General features: G+C 44.0%; 1 protein-coding gene across 2 annotated transcripts in view; it reads left to right on the forward strand.

Moving 5' to 3' along the window:
- ASS1 (argininosuccinate synthase 1) overlaps nt 1-17738 on the forward strand; it is a 230497-nt gene that overhangs the window by 66982 nt on the left and 145777 nt on the right. For both annotated transcript variants that reach the window (XM_029612119.1, XM_029612120.1), the window contains exon 8: nt 2370-2440. In XM_029612119.1, the coding sequence (XP_029467979.1) occupies nt 2370-2440 (71 nt within the window). The remainder of the gene's footprint in view (nt 1-2369; nt 2441-17738) is intronic.

The raw sequence follows: 17738 nt of genomic DNA on the forward strand, positions 1-17738 counted from the left end.
TGCCGCTCGCTGTCCTGTCATCAGCTGGCCCTTGACCTGCACTGCCGGCCTGCAGACTATCCTTCACTCTTTGGACTTTTCTTACTACACTCCCTGCCCAGGCTTTATCTGCTATTTGACTCTGAGCTGATATCCCAAGTCCCAAGGTTCCAGGACCCTACGGGCTCCTCCTGGGGGGCTCCTGGTTCCCGGGTGAACACCGCCAGCCTGTGGCTCTGCCTCCCGGCCTACCCGGTCACCCTGGGTAGACCGGCCCAAGGGTCCACTATCCTGCCTGCAGCACCCAACTGCATCATCTTTCTATATGCTCTACGATTTTGATCTTGAGAATAGTTTCCACTATTTTTCCTGGCACTGAAGTCAGGCTCACTGGTCTATAGTTTCCCGGATCGCCCATGGAGCCTTTTTTAAATATTGGGGTTACATTGGCCACCCTCCAGTCTTCAGGTACAATGGATGATTTTAATGATAGGTTACAAATTTTAACTAATGTTACTCTGAACTGCCCCTCCCCATTCCCTTCCTCCCCATCTGGCGCTTCTGACCCTCCTTTCTGGTTGTTATAGTGCTCCATTTGTTCCCCAGCTGGGGCAATGTTCTAGTCACATCTGTTTGACATTAAATGCAATAATTCATCAAAATTGGCTCCCTGATTAGCTTCTGTGCCAGGGTGCATGGTGGTATGCCCGCCTGCATCCCCCAGTACTCAGCAGTGTTGGGCTTATTATATTCACATTTCAGAGGACTTACTGGCTCCTTTCTCTCTTGTGCATTACCCCAGACACTTCGCTGAGTTGATTTTCTCCCTCCTTGTCCCCCTTTCTTTCTTTTTCTCTTCTTGTCTTTCTTTCAGTCTTGCTTTGTCTATCTGCCGTTCTCACTTGACTGTCTCTTGCCATTTGACTTCATGCCTTGGAGCTGCCCTTTTCAAAGGAAACAAATTAGCCAGTAGACAGACCTTCAAGTATAACAATTGAGTAGATAAAGGGAGTTTCTGAAAAGGAAAAGGAGTTTACTGAGCAATTTATCACCCAAACCCTTGTGTCTACTTAAGAGGTTCCCCCACCCACCACCACCACCACACACATCTCTGCTGGTATTTATCTCCCCAGCCCTGCCCAGGGAGATCTGTCAGGAGCCTTCTGGGAGGGGAAGAGGCTTAATGTACAGAGTTAACTCAAAGGAGGTTATTAACTGGGAAATTACACCAGGAACAAAGTGGCAGCAGCCCTCAGAGATTCTTCCTGACAGCTAAGATAAACACCTCCTAGGTGCCCCAGCCCCCTCCCCTAGATAAACAGGAAGACGAGGGAATACTTCAGCAGGAACACTTAACATGGAAATTAACCCAGGGGGAGATGGGGGCCCCCCAACTCAGGAGGGCACGCGATTGAACGTCAGAATGAGACAGGCCCACCTTGACCAAGGGCTGAAACTGGGCATAGGGGTAAGAGGCAGGTGTCAGGGAGCACCTGGGCAGTTGGCTTTGGGTAGCGGTGGCCGCAAGGTGGAGACTGGTTTCTGCTGGCAGGTGGCAGGGGGAGCGCAGCAGTCACTGGCTTTAGATAGTGGGGGGCCAAATAAAGGTTATTAACAGCAACAGAATAGTTTTGCATAGTGGAAACTGTGAGGTGCTTCTCAGCTTGTTGCCAAGCTGGTAAACACGGTCTTTCTTATATGTGTGCTTACCTGATCTGGTTCACTGGCCTCACCCTGATGCCAGGGAATAGTATCATGCATTATGTTTTTAATTACCTTAATAAAACCTCAGCCCTTTTTTCACTCCACGTCTGTCCGCTTGCTGGTTGTCCGGGGAGAAGGAAAGGGGAACTCCAACTGCCAGAGTTAGTCTCAGCAGTGGCAAATGAAGATCGAGGTCACAGCCTTGCTCAGAGCCAACCTCTGTGTTATCTCAGCTTTGGGCAAACCTGGAAATGAAGTTAAAGACTGATAAATTTCCTGCTGTTGAATGTGCTGTACTGTCCTGCAGGGCAGACTTCCTCCATGCCCCATGAGCAGGCAGCGAGCCTGGCCCCAGTGGAAGGCTGTGACAAGGGCTAGGAGTGGGCTTATGTTCCGAAATAATCTTATAGCTGTTTTCTGCTGTTGCATCCCAGTGCATTATGGGGTTTTCAGTCTTGCTTATTTCATTTTAAATCAGCAGTACATGTACCAGAATGCATTGGGCAGGAGCGGGTGGTGGGGGTGGATGTTCAAAAAGCCCAGCCTGGTCTAAGGTGACACTTCAGTAACTGGGTCTCAGGAAAGTATGGGCCTTCTCAGATATTCTGTTCTTGACAGTGTATCTCGGAGGGGTGATGGTGACTAATGCCAATTCTGACTGTATACTGTTCCTTCCTCTCCTTTAGAAACATGGGATTCCAGTTCCCACAACTCCCAAGAATCCTTGGAGTATGGACGAGAACCTCATGCACATCAGGTGAGAGGCTTATAAAGTGTTCCCTCTACCACCTCCAGGTTTGCTTCACCTGCAATGATCTCTGAGACACAGGGGGCTAAAATGGCAGAAACTCAAATGGAAAGTGAGCTAGATATCAAAGAGATTTGCCCTGGAGAAACCCCAAGGTTTAAAAGTCTCCACCCTCTCACTGGATGATGCTGCCAGGAGCAGTGTGAGTCTACCATGCGCCCAGCAGCCTTCCAGTTTAATTTATTATTCGTTTATCAGAAGGATTTACAGTTGTCTGCAAATGTTGAGGCATCCCTGGTCAAACTATTTTTCAATGAATCTCTAAGTGAACCGAAGTGGGCATAACCTCTGTATAGTACAAAGTTAAACACTATACAGAGGCATAACCTCTGTATAGTACAAAGTTAAACACTAAGAAGCACAAAGAACCTCACAAAAATTACAAAATAATCTTAAACATTAGTACCAGTCTTCTAAAAAGTAGGATCTAATGGTATCCAAAAGATGATCAATCCATAGTGAGTGCAGTCAGTCAAAGAATCTCCTACAGGCTGGTGGTACTTAAAATATAATTATTTACTGTTAGTAGAATCCCTGGTTTACCGTGGCAGATTTTTCAAGATTCTGTGGCAAGACTTTTTTAAAAATCTGCAGATATAATGTGACAAATTTGCATAATTTTGCCTATATTTCCATATTGAAAATGTACTTTTTTCTTTATAGAAATAAAATTATTTTTCTGACATTTCTGTTTCCTATTTATGTGGTTCTTTATTATATGACGTTCATTCAATCCCTAGAATCAAAAAAAGGGGTGGAGGGATCCTTCTAGCCACAAAAAAAGGCCTAGGGCTCTCACTCCAATTATCTACCACAATAAACAAGACTGAAATTGCCTTCTTCAATTCGGACCATCTACAAATAGCTTTAGTCTACTCACCACCTGGAACTTTAGACACAGACCCTTCACCTCTAATTGAGTTCACAACAAACATTGCAAACAGGACAAACCAGCTATTTTGATGGGAGATTTCAACTTACATGTAAATAACACACCACTAACTCATAACTGTGATATCCTTCTCTCAGCTCTCAACCACTTAGGCTTCAACCAGATAGTCAAAGATCCCACGCACAAAGCAGGACACACACTCGACCTGATCTTTCTCAACAATGGCATATCACCAACCAATAACCCTACCTGCGTCCCAGTCCCTTGGTCGGACCACCACGTCATCTCGGCAGAACTTCAAATTTCAGACCAGCCTCGTCCCATATATCCAGTAACCACTATACGTTACAGGAAACCCTGCCCCATAGACAATCTTAGTAACTTACTTTCCACAGAACTCGACCGACTGGATTTAACAGACGCATCCTCAGCTATTACCTCCTGGCTCAATATTACAAACAAGATTGCCGATCTTACCTGTCCCGCTACCACCAAATCCTTAAAACCACCCCAAGCAAAAAGACAACCGTGGTACACTCCAACACTCAAAACCCTCAAACAAGAACTCCGGAAAAAAGAAAACAGCTGGCGCAAATCTCCGTCCACCATCACAACGCGAATTTACAAATACCATCTTAACACATACAGATTAGCCATCCTAAAAGCCAAAAAAGACTTCTTTGCAAAAAAAATTCACAACTTTGCACTGGACCCAAAAGCTCTATTCTCATTTGTATCTTCCCTAACAAAACCTACTCCTCCTAGCATTCCAGATGAACTAGCAGCCAACAAAGCTGAGGAACTAGCAATTTACTTCAACAAAAAGATCACCAACCTCCTCAAGCCTATCCTTACCCAACAAAAAACAGTACTACAGCTGACAACCACACCATTTATCAAAGAATACAGCCTTTCATCGTTCGAAACTCCTTCATCGTTAGAAATCGAACTTATCCTCAAGAAGCTCAAACCATCTTCCCATCCTCTGGATACTATACCCTCCAATCTTCTCCTAGCGACCCCAAACACCATTTCTAAACCCATATCAGACATCATCAACTGCTCCTTAATACAAGGAAAGGTCCCAGACCAACTCAAAATAGCAGTTTTGAAACCGTTACTAAAAAAACCAAACCTTTCAACGGATGACCCTGCAAATTTCCGACCTATCGCTAACCTTCCCCTTATTTCAAGAGTGATGGAAAGATTCGTCAACAAACAATTGTCGGAATACCTGGAGGATAACAACATTCTCTCCCCTTTCCAATTCGGCTTCAGGAAATCACAAAACACTGAAGCACTCCTAACATCGTTATCCGACACCATACTTCTTAATCTGGAAAAAAAACAACCTTACCTCCTCGCTCTTCTTGACCTATCCGCCGCATTCGACACAGTCAACCATACCATACTACTCGAGCGACTATCCGACATTGGAATTCAAGGAGAAGCACATAGCTGGTTCCAATCGTTCCTGGATAATAGATTCTACAAAGTAAAAATCAACAATGAAGAATTGCAACCTATCAAATCAACTCGAGGAGTACCACAAGGATCATCTCTCTCTCCTACGCTATTTAATATTTACTTGCTCCCACTCTGCCACTTACTCTCTAACCTCAAGCTAAAACACTATATTTTCGCTGATGACATTCAGATTCTCATGCCCATCACAGAATCACTACAAAAAACTTGGGCGCATTGGAATATCTGCTTACAAACCATCAACTCTCTCCTATCCAGCTTGAACCTCATACTTAACCCAAACAAGACAGAAATCCTCATCATCTCACCAGACGAAAATCACACCCTTACCAACTTTCAAAGCGTAACTCAATTCTCAAATACAATCACTAACCTCTCCACCTCCGTCAGAGACCTGGGGGTGCGTCTTGACAACAAATTTAACCTAAAATCCTTTATAACCAACACAACTAAAGAATGCTATTACAAACTCCAAGTGCTGAAAAATCTCAAACCTCTTCTTCACTTCAGCGACTTCCGACTAGTAGTCCAGTCTTTAATTCTGTCTAAGCTGGACTACTGCAACTCTCTACTGCTAGGTCTCCCAGCTTTATCCACCAGACCATTACAGATGGTGCAGAATGCAGCAGCAAGGCTACTCACCAACACTAATAAAAGAGCCCACATAACACCTATTCTTCACAGCCTACACTGGCTTCCGATAAAAGCTAGAATCACCTACAAGACTCTATCAATGATCCACAAGGACATAATGGGCATCGCCCACCTAAATCTAAATTCGCTTCTCCGCCTTCACACATCTCAAAGACCCATCAGGCACAACTACAAAGGTTCCTTATATGCTCCCCCGATCAAAACCACATTAACAAAACAAGCACTCTCAACAGCCGGACCCACACTCTGGAACTCACTACCGCCAGATCTACGCCAAGAGACCTGCCATCTAACTTTTAAGAAAAATCTAAAAACGTGGCTTTTCAGGCAAACATATACAGAATCACAAGTTTACTTAGACACCGGCCAAAAGAAAAATAGCTCAACACCAGATCCAGTTTCACCTTTACCCCCCATCAAGACTCAACTACATCAGATCTGAACTTCTCACCTTAAAGACTTCTTAAAGACTTCTTCTCTGATTCATCTGTCTTCCTTAACTCATGGATTTCTCGCATACTTTGCACATCAACATGGTCTGTGCACCCTCAAATCTCAATTTAGTCTACCCTTTAATTTTTTTCTAGATATTTATTCTCGCTATAAACATGCCGAATATTTACCTACGTCCTGTTGACGAGTTACTATTATTATTATCTATGTAATATTTAATTTAATTTATTATTAATATCTATATGTTATAGGTTATATGCTAAATGCAATATGTTATACGTTATATGTTAAGAAACGCTGTTCCATGTAACGCCATTTGTGCGAAAGTTTTGTTATATGTAAACCGACCTGATTCGATACTTGTATTGAGAATGTCGGTATATAAAAATCCGAAATAAATAAATAAATAAAATAAATAGTAAAATCTTGGTGTTGGCGACAAAGAGGAGGAGGGGAAGGGATCTGGGAATGGGAAGTGAGTGGGTCTAAAGCAGGAGAAATAAGGGATGGAGAGGGATAGGGGCACAGAGGAAGGAGAAGAGAGGAAGGATGGATCAGGGATGGGGGGAGGAGAAAAAGGGGATAAGGAGAGGAAGTAATAATCCACTCACACCACTCTCCCTATCATATATCCTGACTCTCACTTACACTCCACACTTCCTTCAATACCCTCACTCACACCCCACACCCACTCCTATTCTTTTACTCGCTCTCCCTTCATACACACCTCTCCAATCTTCAGCCTCACTGTCTCTCCACACACACCCCTATGATCACCCTACTCATACCTCACAACTCCTTGATTCTTTCACCCCCTCCCAATTCCCTAGCAAACTCCACAGCAACTCTGATCCTCTCATTCAGTCCGTCTCCTGTATCCTCTCCAATTCCCTCCCTGCCTCCCCCACATCCCCTCCAATCCTCCCACCCACAGCCAATCTTGCCCCTTGCACCTCTCACTTACTTTCCTGTCTCTGCAATCCCTGACATCCCTTCCCTCATACTTGCCTCCTCACCACCAACCTTTCACTCCCTGTTGCACCCTGCACTTCTCACTCCCTCTCCTCACAACCCCTCAAGTCCTCTGTCCTCTCTCCCAACCTCTTACTCACTCTTGTCCCCACCCCCTTACTCTACTTCCCCCCCCACCCACATCCCCTCAAATCTGCTACCACTGCCTGGCCTCCACTCCCCAGTCCCTCCACTCACCCTCCCATTGGCTGTACAGCAGCTCAGATCATGTTGTTCTCTTCTGCCGGGGGCCGATGCACAGTGAACTGCTAAACAGTGGAGCAGTTGGGAACAGAGTCCTTCTGGCTGTGCTGAGCATACCAAGGAGTGAGGAGGAGGAGAGAAGCAGTATTGCAGCACCAGGCTCTGGAGGATGATGTGTTTTTCTCTCTCTCCCCTCCTCTCATCACGAGGCAGTGATCCTACTGGCCACCATAGAGCTGATTACGGCACATGTAGGTGATGGAGGGAGGCCTGCAGGACAGAAGGAGCAGGGACAGATTTAAGTGGTAGTGGGTGGGAGGAAGTGACGTCATCCATGCAGATGGCAACCTGAACCCGCGGCTCCTCTGTTCCGAGACAGCATCTTACTGCATCGAGCACTCCAACGGCCCTAGTTCGGGGCCAAAAAGCACACGGGGCACCCCTGCATTCATCTAATGTCGAGTCGGAAGAAACCGCTCGATTTTAAAAAATACTCATACCACAAATTGGCGCTGGCTGAGGAATCGCTGGGAGGCAACATGGCGGCTGGCAGCGTGGACGCGGCGGAATCGCCCGGGGAGATGGTGGAGGACCCGCTGGATACCTCAGACCTGCCTACCAGGGCGGACATGAAGCGGTGGTTCGCAGATCTAAAGCAAGAATTGGCTGCAAACACGGCAGACCTACGTGCCTCGATAGAAGATATTAAAGGGGACTTGGCCGAGAACGGGCGGCGCCTATTTGAGGTGGAGACCCGAGCTGAGGCAAACAGCGAGGAGGTGAAGGTAAACCGCGAGAATATTACCCTTATACAATCTGAAGTGGACCGTTTGCAAGAAAAGGTTGAGGACCTAGAGAATAGGTCACGGCGGAACAACCTCCGTTTTCGCGGAGTGCCTGAACTCCCTGCTTATGCAGACAGTGCGGCTGTGGTGAAACAAATTTGTGATATGCTCCTGACTGATGGAGAGACGGCCCAGTCCCTACCTGAGGAAGCAGAGGTCAAGCTTGTTCGGGCGCACCGGGTTCTGGGCCCGAGGGTCAATAATTTCCCCAAAGATATTATTGCCTGCTTTCAGGACTATGTGTTAAAGGAGAAAATAGCAGGTATTGCCCGGCGACAAAACAAGTGGCATTGGCAAGGCCACGAGGTTATGGTTTTCATAGACCTTTCCCCGGTGACCATTAAGAAAAGGCGGGATTTCAAACCAGTTACTGAGCTTTTGAGAAGGGAAGAAATCCGCTACAGATGGCTGTTTCCCTTTGGGCTGTCTTTTTCAGTGAAAGGTGAAGCGCACCGAGTGAAAACCCCAGCGGAGGCTTCGCAAGTGCTACAGGCAGCCGTCTTTGGAGCGATTGCGGAGCTGCCCGCGGCCCCTAAGCCACCCACGCGCAAGGAAGATCCACCACGGTGGCAAAGGGTTAATCGAGGGGACAAGAGGCTGCGGAGACATTCGGATAAAGAACCACAGGGCTGAGCTTTTTCTGGGCCCGGGTTTATTGTTGCTTTGAGTCTGGACAGTGCAGATAAAATTTCCTAGCGCTGCGCTGGGAAGGCGCAGAGTATGCTGGGATTCACAAGTCCTGCATGGTTGCAGGTCTTTTGGACTGTTTATCTTCAGTTAAAAACTTGGTGCTGCCATGCTCTCTATAGTTGAAATGTTGATCATTATTGGTTTGGTTGATAATCAGATTTATTTATTTATTTATTTATTTTTAATTTTTATATACCGAGGTTCTTATAGAGACTACAAATCACTCCGGTTTACATATAACGATAAACTGCCCAACAGAGATAAGGGGCTTTACATAGAACTGTGGTACATATGGAACAATATAACTGGATGACAATTTAACATAATAATAAATAATATGGTATAGTTTAACATTGTAATTAATAAAATTATGTAATATAATCTATAAATAATAATATAAAATGAATTTTTGAACTTAGAAATTGTAGTCCAGTTGCAGAGGAAAATATAAATAATAAGATTAATTTTTAGAACTCAAAGATTGTTGTCCAGTTGCAGAGACCTGAAGGTAGGACTTGGTATGGTGACCATAATTAGGGGATACTTCTTATTTGGGAAGTCTTTCCGTCTTGGTAGTATTGTGAGTCTGGGAAGACTTGTTGGAAAAGAAGAGTCTTTAGTCTTTTTTTGAACTCTTGATGATTTTCTATTTGCGGGAGTGCTTGAATGTCTATTTTTGAAAGTATATAAGGTTTATAGCTGTCGGAGGGGGAAGGCTGTTGCTGGAATGATTGTGTCCTCCCATAGTTACAGGGTATGGGCCTCTGCGGAGGACCATACCGATCGGGGGGTGGGGGCTCGGGGAGGGGGAATAGAGGTGGGTTTGTATTATGCTTTCTTAACTGTCAGGGGGCATGCCAGATGTTTGTTTTGGGGACAGGCTGGGAGTTTGCTACTGTTTCGCTTTAGTCCGACTCAATTAGGACTACCAATATGCTTTTGTCATGACGACCATACATATCCAAGCACTAAATGTTAAGGGACTCAATACCCCCTTAAAACGTCAGTCCCTTTTTTCGGATCTGGCCCAGCATCACACTATGATAGCGTTCCTACAAGAAACGCATTTGAAAAAACGATATGAACGCTTACTACGTAATGGCGATTATCCGGGACAATACTGGGCGGCTAGGCCGCCAGCCCACAAATATCTGGGGGTGGGTATCCTTATCCATAAGGATTTGCACTATGAATTTCTTGGTTGCTGCCCAGACCCGGAGGGCAGATATGTTTTAGTAAATGTGGCCATTGCGGGTATTAAATACTCTCTACTTAGTGTTTATGCTCCTAACGTGGCTCAGGACATCTTCCTGGCTCGCCTGTCGCAGCTTATTGATCAGAGCGCAGAGGGCCACCTCCTTATAGGAGGGGATTTTAATTTAACCACGAACCCCAGGCTAGATAATTCTAATGGCCGCACTTCCAATAAGCGGAGGGAGCGCCAGGGCTTCCATAGTTTTTTAAGGCGTTATAGCCTGATTGACACATGGCGGGTTTGGCATCCCAAGCAAAGAAATTATACCTTTTATTCTAGGGCCCATAAAACGTACTCCAGAACTGATTATCTCCTAGTCGACCAGGGATGCTCTAACTAGGTTACTCAACCTGCCATTGGGGCTATCACCTGGTCCGACCATGGTCCGGTGTCTTTACAATTAGCTATTATGGCATCAGATTCCGGACAATGATATTGGAAGCTCAACGATAGCCTATTGGAGGACGAGGGCTTCTGCGCTCTTTTGTATTCAGATCTTCAGGAATATTTGTTAATTAATGATAGTCCAGATATCGCCCCGACCACGCTATGGGACTGTCTCAAGGCCATAATAAGGGGTAAACTCATAGCTAAAGGAGCCTCCCTTAAGAGACAAAAGCAGAAGGATAAGCTGGAGACCATACAACAGTTGCAGAGGCTGGAGCTTATACACGCCAAAACTGGGGAAGCTCGCATCTTGCTTCAGATGGACCAATTGCGTATGCATTTGGTGTCCATAGAGGCGGCGCAGATAGCCTATCAACTGGCCCGAGTAAAACAGCTCTTCTATGAAGGGGGGAATAAGGCAGGGAGCAACCTGGCCCGTAAGCTGAAGGCTAGGCAAGCCCAGTGCAACATAGTAAAAGTAAAGGATGAAAGGGGGAATATTCTTACCTCTAATACAGCTATTAGGCAGCGATTCACTCGTTTCTACTCCGAATTGTATGCCTCCAATTCTAACATTAGCCCAGAAGCTATAGCGGAATACATACAGTCTACACCGCTTCCACAGGTATCCCTAGAGGACCAAAAGTTCTTAACCCGCGACATTACGGCAGCGGAAGTACTGTGGGCGATCCAATCACTGAAAGTGGGCAAGTCCCCGGGCTTGGATGGGTTTACTGCAGTTTTCTATAAAAAATGTGCTAATATATTGGTAGCCCCCCTAGTAAAATTATTTAATTCGCTCCAAAACCAGAGCTCCCTGTCTAGGGAGGCTAATTTAGCTGGGGTGACTTTGATAGGCAAGCCTGGGCGTGACCCTACGGTATGTGGTTCTTATCGTCCCATCTCCTTAATAAACCTGGATTTGAAACTCTTAGCGAAAATCCTCGCCCAACGGCTCAACACCTTCCTGCCTGCTTTGGTTCACTCAGAACAAGCTGGTTTTATTCCAGGTCGGATGGCATCCGATAATGTTCGTAAGGCGATTGATGCTATGTGGTGGGCTAGAACTCAGAATATACCCATGGCCTTGTTGGCCATCGATGCTGAAAAGGCCTTTGATTATGTGCACTGGCCCTTTTTATTCCAAACCCTACAAAAGTATAATTTAGGGGACACATTTTTAAGGTGGATCCGCAAATTATATGAGGGGCCGACAGCCTGCTTAAAAATTAATGGCGGTTATTCCTCCTCATTCGCTGTTCAACGGGGAACCGGCAAGGTTGTCCCTTATCCCCCCTACTCTTTGCCCTATTCTTGGAACCCTTTACCTATCGAATTCGGCATAATAATAACATAGCGGGGGTTCGGGCCGGTGAGTTCTCCTCCAAATTGTCCCTCTTTGCGGAAGATTTACTGTTTACCATTACGGACCCCTTGCTATCCTTACAGACTATTACGAGGGAACTCCAGGCTTTTAGTGCGGTTTCCGGTTTCACCATCAATTGGGAAAAGTCTGAACTTTTCAATGTCACCCTAGCCCCAGAGATGGTAACGCAGATCACACAACACTTTCCATATCGATGGGCTAGGAATCAGTTGAAATATTTGGGAGTCAATCTGGGACTGGGCTCCGATTTGTTTCAACTAAATTACCCACCATTATTGGCTAAAATATATAAGTGGTAGTGGGTGGAGTGTAGTGGTGTTCGAATCTAGCAGTAGCAGCAGCTTCCAGTTAAATATAAGGATGCTCCTGCTGATTCTCTGACACCTGGTCCCCCATGGCAGTTCTGCAGGGAATGGGCAGGCCCACTGGAAGGCCTAGATTTTGTGGCCTTTCCCGGGGATACGGAATAATGAGAGACTAGAGGCCCTGAACATTAGTCACTTCATTCTATTTTTATATCTACTGTATGTATATGTGTTTTTTCATTGCAATTAAAATGTGCAAAACAGTCTAATCAGTAGTCCCAATAATTCTTTCTTTTAAACAAAATTACAAAATGAACATACTTAGATTGCTAATAATCCAATTGTAAAAATCCCTTGAAGCCACAAAATGTGATGTTCCCACCAGGTGAAGGACCATAGATGACAAATCATGACAAATTTCTCACATCATTCAGAGCACAAAATTCCTGATAACCAGCGTTTCAGCAGTCATGACTTCTTTATTTTATTTAACGCTTTTATATACCAAAGTTCATATGGAACATCACTTCAGTTTACATAAAACGGATAGAGAGGAGGAAATGGAAAAGGAAGGGAAGAAGAAAGGTTACATAATAACAGGGATAATGTTAATTACATTCAACAAGAATTCTTTTTATGGTGTTCCACTGGACAAAACATTCTCCTTTTCCTTTTAGGACAACAGATATGGCGCACCCTTTTGTAATTTTGTTTGAAAGAAAGAACTTTGGGACTACTGATTAGACTGTTTTGGACATTCTGATTGCAATGAAAAGCACATACGCATACATGTAAAAGAGTGAGGTGATTAATGGTATCATGTATATAGTTCAGATGGACTGAATGAAATCACGGTGAACCTAGAAGATGTGGTAGGCCTGATTGACAAACTGAAGAGTAGTAAATCACCTGGACCGGATGGTATACACCCCAGAGTTCTGAAGGAACTAAAAAATAAAATTTCAGACCTATTAGTAAAAATTTGTAACCTGTCATTAAAATCATCCATTGTACCTGAAGACTGGAGGATAGCAAATGTAACCCCAATATTTAAAAAGGGCTCCAGGGGCGATCTGGGAAACTACAGACCGGTTAGCCTGACTTCAGTACCAGGAAAAATAGTGGAAAGTATTCTAAACATCAAAATCACAGAACATAGAGAAAGTCATGGTTTAATGGAACAAAGTCAGCATGGCTTTACCCAGGGCAAGTCTTGCCTCACAAATCTGCTTCACTTTTTTGAAGGAGTTAATAAACATGTGGATAAAGGTGAACCTGTAGATGTAGTGTACTTGGATTTTCAGAAGGCATTTGACAAAGTTCCTCATGAACTTCTAGGAAAAATAAAATGTCATGGGATAGGTGGCGATGTCCTTTCGTGGATTACAAACTGGCTAAAAGACAGGAAACAGAGAGTAGGATTAAATGGTCAATTTTCTCAGTGGAAGGGAGTGGGCAGTGGAGTGCCTCAGGGATCTGTTTTGGGACCTTTACTTTTCAATATATTTATAAATGATCTGGAAAGAAATACGACAAGTGAGGTAATCAAATTTGCAGATGATACAAAATTGTTCAGAGTAGTTAAATCACAAGCAGATTGTGATAAATTGCAGGAAGACCTTGTGAGGCTAGAAATTGGGCATCAAAATGGCAGATGAAATTTAATGTGGACAAGTGCAAGGTGATGCATATAGGGAAAAATAACCCATGCTATAGTTACACAAAATAACATATTAGGTGCTTCTACCCAAGAAAGATATCAGGACGTCATAGTGGATAACACATTGAAATTGTCGGTTCAGTGTGCTGCGGCAGTCAAAAAAGCAAACAGAATGTTGGGAATTACTAGAAAGGGAATGATGAATAAAACGGAAAATGTCATAATGCCTCTGTATTGCTCCATGGTGAGACCGTACCTTGAATACTGTGTACAATTCTGGTCGCCGCATCTCAAAAAAGATATAATTGCGATGGAGAAGGTACAGAGAAGGGCGACCAAAATGATAAAGGGAATGGAACAGCTCCCCTATGAGGAAAGACTAAAGAGGTTAGGACTTTTCAGCTTGGAGAAGAGACGGCTGAGGGGGGATATGATAGAAGTGTTTAAAATCATGAGAAGTCTAGAACGGGTAGATGTGAATCGGTTATTTACTCTTTCGGATAATAGAAAGACTAGGGGGCACTCCATGAAGTTAGCATGTGGCACATTTAAAACTAATCAGAGAAAGTTCTTTTTCACTCAACGCACAATTAAGCTATGGAATTTGTTGCCAGAAGATGTGGTTAGTGCAGTTAGTATAGCTGTGTTTAAGAAAGGATTGGATAAGTTCTTGGAGGAGAAGTCCATTACCTGCTATTAATTAAGTTGACTTAGATAATAACCACTTCTATTACTAGCAACGGTAACATGGAATAGACTTAGTTTTTGGGTACTTGCCAGGTTCTAATGGCCTGGATTGGCCACTGTTGGAAACAGGATGCTGGGCTTGATGGACCCTTGGTCTGACCCAGTATGGCATGTTCTTATGTTCTTATGTTCTTATAATTGTGATTCAAAGTTGACGAATCCATAATGAGTGGAATCAGCCAATGGCACTCATTATGGATTAGTCAACTTTGATTCACAATTATATACATGATATCATTAGTCACTTCTTTTTTAGAAGATTGGTGCTATGATATAAGATTTTTTTGTAGAACATTAAACACAACATCTTTCTGCAATTTTTGATAAAAAATTATTTGTTGTTTTTTGTTTTTAAACTTTTTATTTTAAACCACACATAACAAAGTAGGTTCATCATGCATTACAATTTCACATCTTTTCTAAAGTTCCCGGTTAGTACCAGTACCCCAAATCATATTGATACTGCTAAATTTGTTTGACCCCTACATACTTTTTTTCACCAGTCTTTCTTTCTTTATTTAAGAAAGCGCTTCAAGCCCTCTCCATGCACAGTACGGCCCCCAATCTCTTTCATAAATGTATGTTTTATCCTTTAACTGGAACCTGAGCTTTTCCATCCAGGTAATGTATGTAACTTTGGTTCTCCAACAGCAAATCAAAGGAATTCTCTTCTACATCTGAGTCATTGTCAAGTGTCATTTGTAGGTTTTAACATTTAAATAATATAACAGTGAATATACTATGTGCAAAAGTTTGCATACCATTCCACTTGATTCATTACTACTTAAAAAAAAGTTATTAATAAGGCCCAAAACATTGATTGACTCATTAAGCCTTCAATTAGGTGAAGACAATTCTACCATTGAACAAATACTCTGAGCCTTCTAACCTCTCACGGTGTGATTGTTGTGCTGTATACTTTCAACAATTATGGGATTCTCTAAGAAGTTATCTGAACATATGAAAATGAAGGTAGAGAAATGTACTCTTACAAAGTAGGGAAAAGCTGTAAAAAAAACTTCTAAACATGACCAGCTAGCAATTTCAATTGTCAGAAACATTGTTAAAAAAAATGGGAGTTGCAGTATCTTACGTGGCTGTGGCCAAACAGTTCAATTTTTATTTCATCAATCTAAAGCAGTTTCAGGCTTATCTAGATTTTGTTTTGCATATCTCAGACAATGTCTTTTGTGATGAAGTCATAGAAAAGGTTTCCTTCTGACAGCTTTCTCATGCAGATTGGTGTTGTGTAAGCAACTCTGTATTGTGGAGCTGTGAACAACTACTCCAATGTCAGCTAAACTTTTTAGTATGTCATTTGCAGTAATCTGTGGAGTCTATTTTACATATCTGACTAGTTTGCAGGCAGTTTTACCAGAGATTTTTCTTGTTGTTCCAGATCTTGCCTTGACTTTGACAGTTCCAGCTAACTTCCATTTCTTAATAATATTTCTGACAGTTGAAATTGCTAGCTGGAAGCATTAAAAGATTTTTTTATAGCTGTCCCCTGCCTTATAAGAGTGAATTATCTTAATTTTCAAATGCTCAGACAGCTGCTGCTTAAAGAATGGTTGTTGAAAGTAGACAACAACAATCACAGCCTTAGAAGTAAGAAGAGTCAGAGTATTTTTTCAACCATGAAATTTTTTTTACCTGATTAACTGAAGGCCTAATGAGTCAATCAACTTTATAGGGCTTATTAGCAACTTAAAAAAAAAAAAGAACAGTAATGACTCAACTGGAAGGGTGTCCAAACTTTTTCGCGTGCCTATGGGAACGAGCAATGATTCCCACAGGCTTGGAGACAACCTAGTATGATTCTAGCAAACAGTATCTCTTTATTATAACTTCACAAATGCACACAATAGACTGTCTTCTCCTCAGACAGTGTACGCTCTTTACTTGCAGTATGTTGCTTTGTCTCAGTTCAGTGTTTGAACAGTATTGCATACAGGAACTGCCTTCTCCCAGAGACTTGGGCCTGGTCTGGTTATCCCCACCTGGATCCTAGCTCTTATTCCCCAATCTCTGATTACGCCCTCTGAGCTCCACCTGCCCCGCAGGATCCCTCTTATAGAGCATACTCTCCTTAAGGCATTTAAGGTGGACCAGGCATCGAGCCTGGTCCTACACAGGTATATAAGGGGAACACTAGGGGCACTGCCTCACAAAGCCATATTTACTGTTTTATTATTTTCAATTGATTAAAAACAGCAAATAGTAATTTTGCATTAAAAATTGCAGAAAGATGTCATGTTTAATTTTGATGGGATTTTGCGGTGGTTTTGAAAGTTACTACAGCATCTTACTTATAAGATAAGTGCCTGTTTAAGGTATATGCCTGTATTTTTATTGCAACAAAAAACAAAAAAAAAACCAAAATGTTGGAGGCCTATGATTAAAATATTGAGCTAATTTCATGGTGTGAGTAAAGTGATTTAGAAGCTTTGTTTGGCAAAGTCACAATGCCCCATATTCTCGCATGGTTTGTTAATATGATGGTCTCTTGATGCAGCATGTGAGTTAGCTTATGTCCTCTGGATGTTTAGGACACTTCAGCTTCTTGGCATTTCTGATAAAACTGGACTTACTACCATTCTCAAGTTATTTATATATAATGGGGCGGATTTTAAAAGCCCTGCTCGCATAAATCCGGGCGGATTTACACAAGCAGGGCCTTGCGTGCCGGCGCACCTATTTTCGATAGGCCGCCGGCGCGCGCAGATCCCCGGGACTCGCGTAAGTCCCGGGGTTTTCAGTCGGGGGGGGTGTCGGGGGCGGGGCCGATCGGCGCGGCGTTTTGGGGGCGGGACGCGGCGTTTCGGGGCGGGCCTGGGGGCGTGGTTTCGGGCCAGGGCGGTTCGGGGTCGTGGCCGCGCCCTCCGGAACCGCCCCCGGATTGCGTCTCGGTGCGCCAGCAGCCTGCTGGCGTGCGTGGATTTACGTCTCCCTCCGGGAGGCGTAAATCCACGGATAAAGGTAGGGGGGGTTTTAGATAGGGCCGGGGGGGGTGGGTTAGGTAGAGGAAGGGAGGGGAAGGTGAGGGGAGGGCAAAAGAAAGTTCCCTCCGAGGCTGCTCCGAAATCGGAGCGGCCTCGGAGGGAACGGAGGCAGGCTGCGCGGCTCGGCGCCCGCCGGCTGCCCAAAATCGGCAGCCTTGCGCGCGCCGATCCTGGATTTTAGTAGATACGCGCGGCTATGCGCGTATCTACTAAAATCCAGCGTACTTTTGTTTGCGCCTGGAGCGCGAACAAAAGTACGCGAACGCGCCG

The sequence above is a fragment of the Rhinatrema bivittatum genome, chromosome 8 (genome assembly GCF_901001135.1).
Source record: "Rhinatrema bivittatum chromosome 8, aRhiBiv1.1, whole genome shotgun sequence".
Taxonomy (NCBI): domain Eukaryota; kingdom Metazoa; phylum Chordata; class Amphibia; order Gymnophiona; family Rhinatrematidae; genus Rhinatrema; species Rhinatrema bivittatum.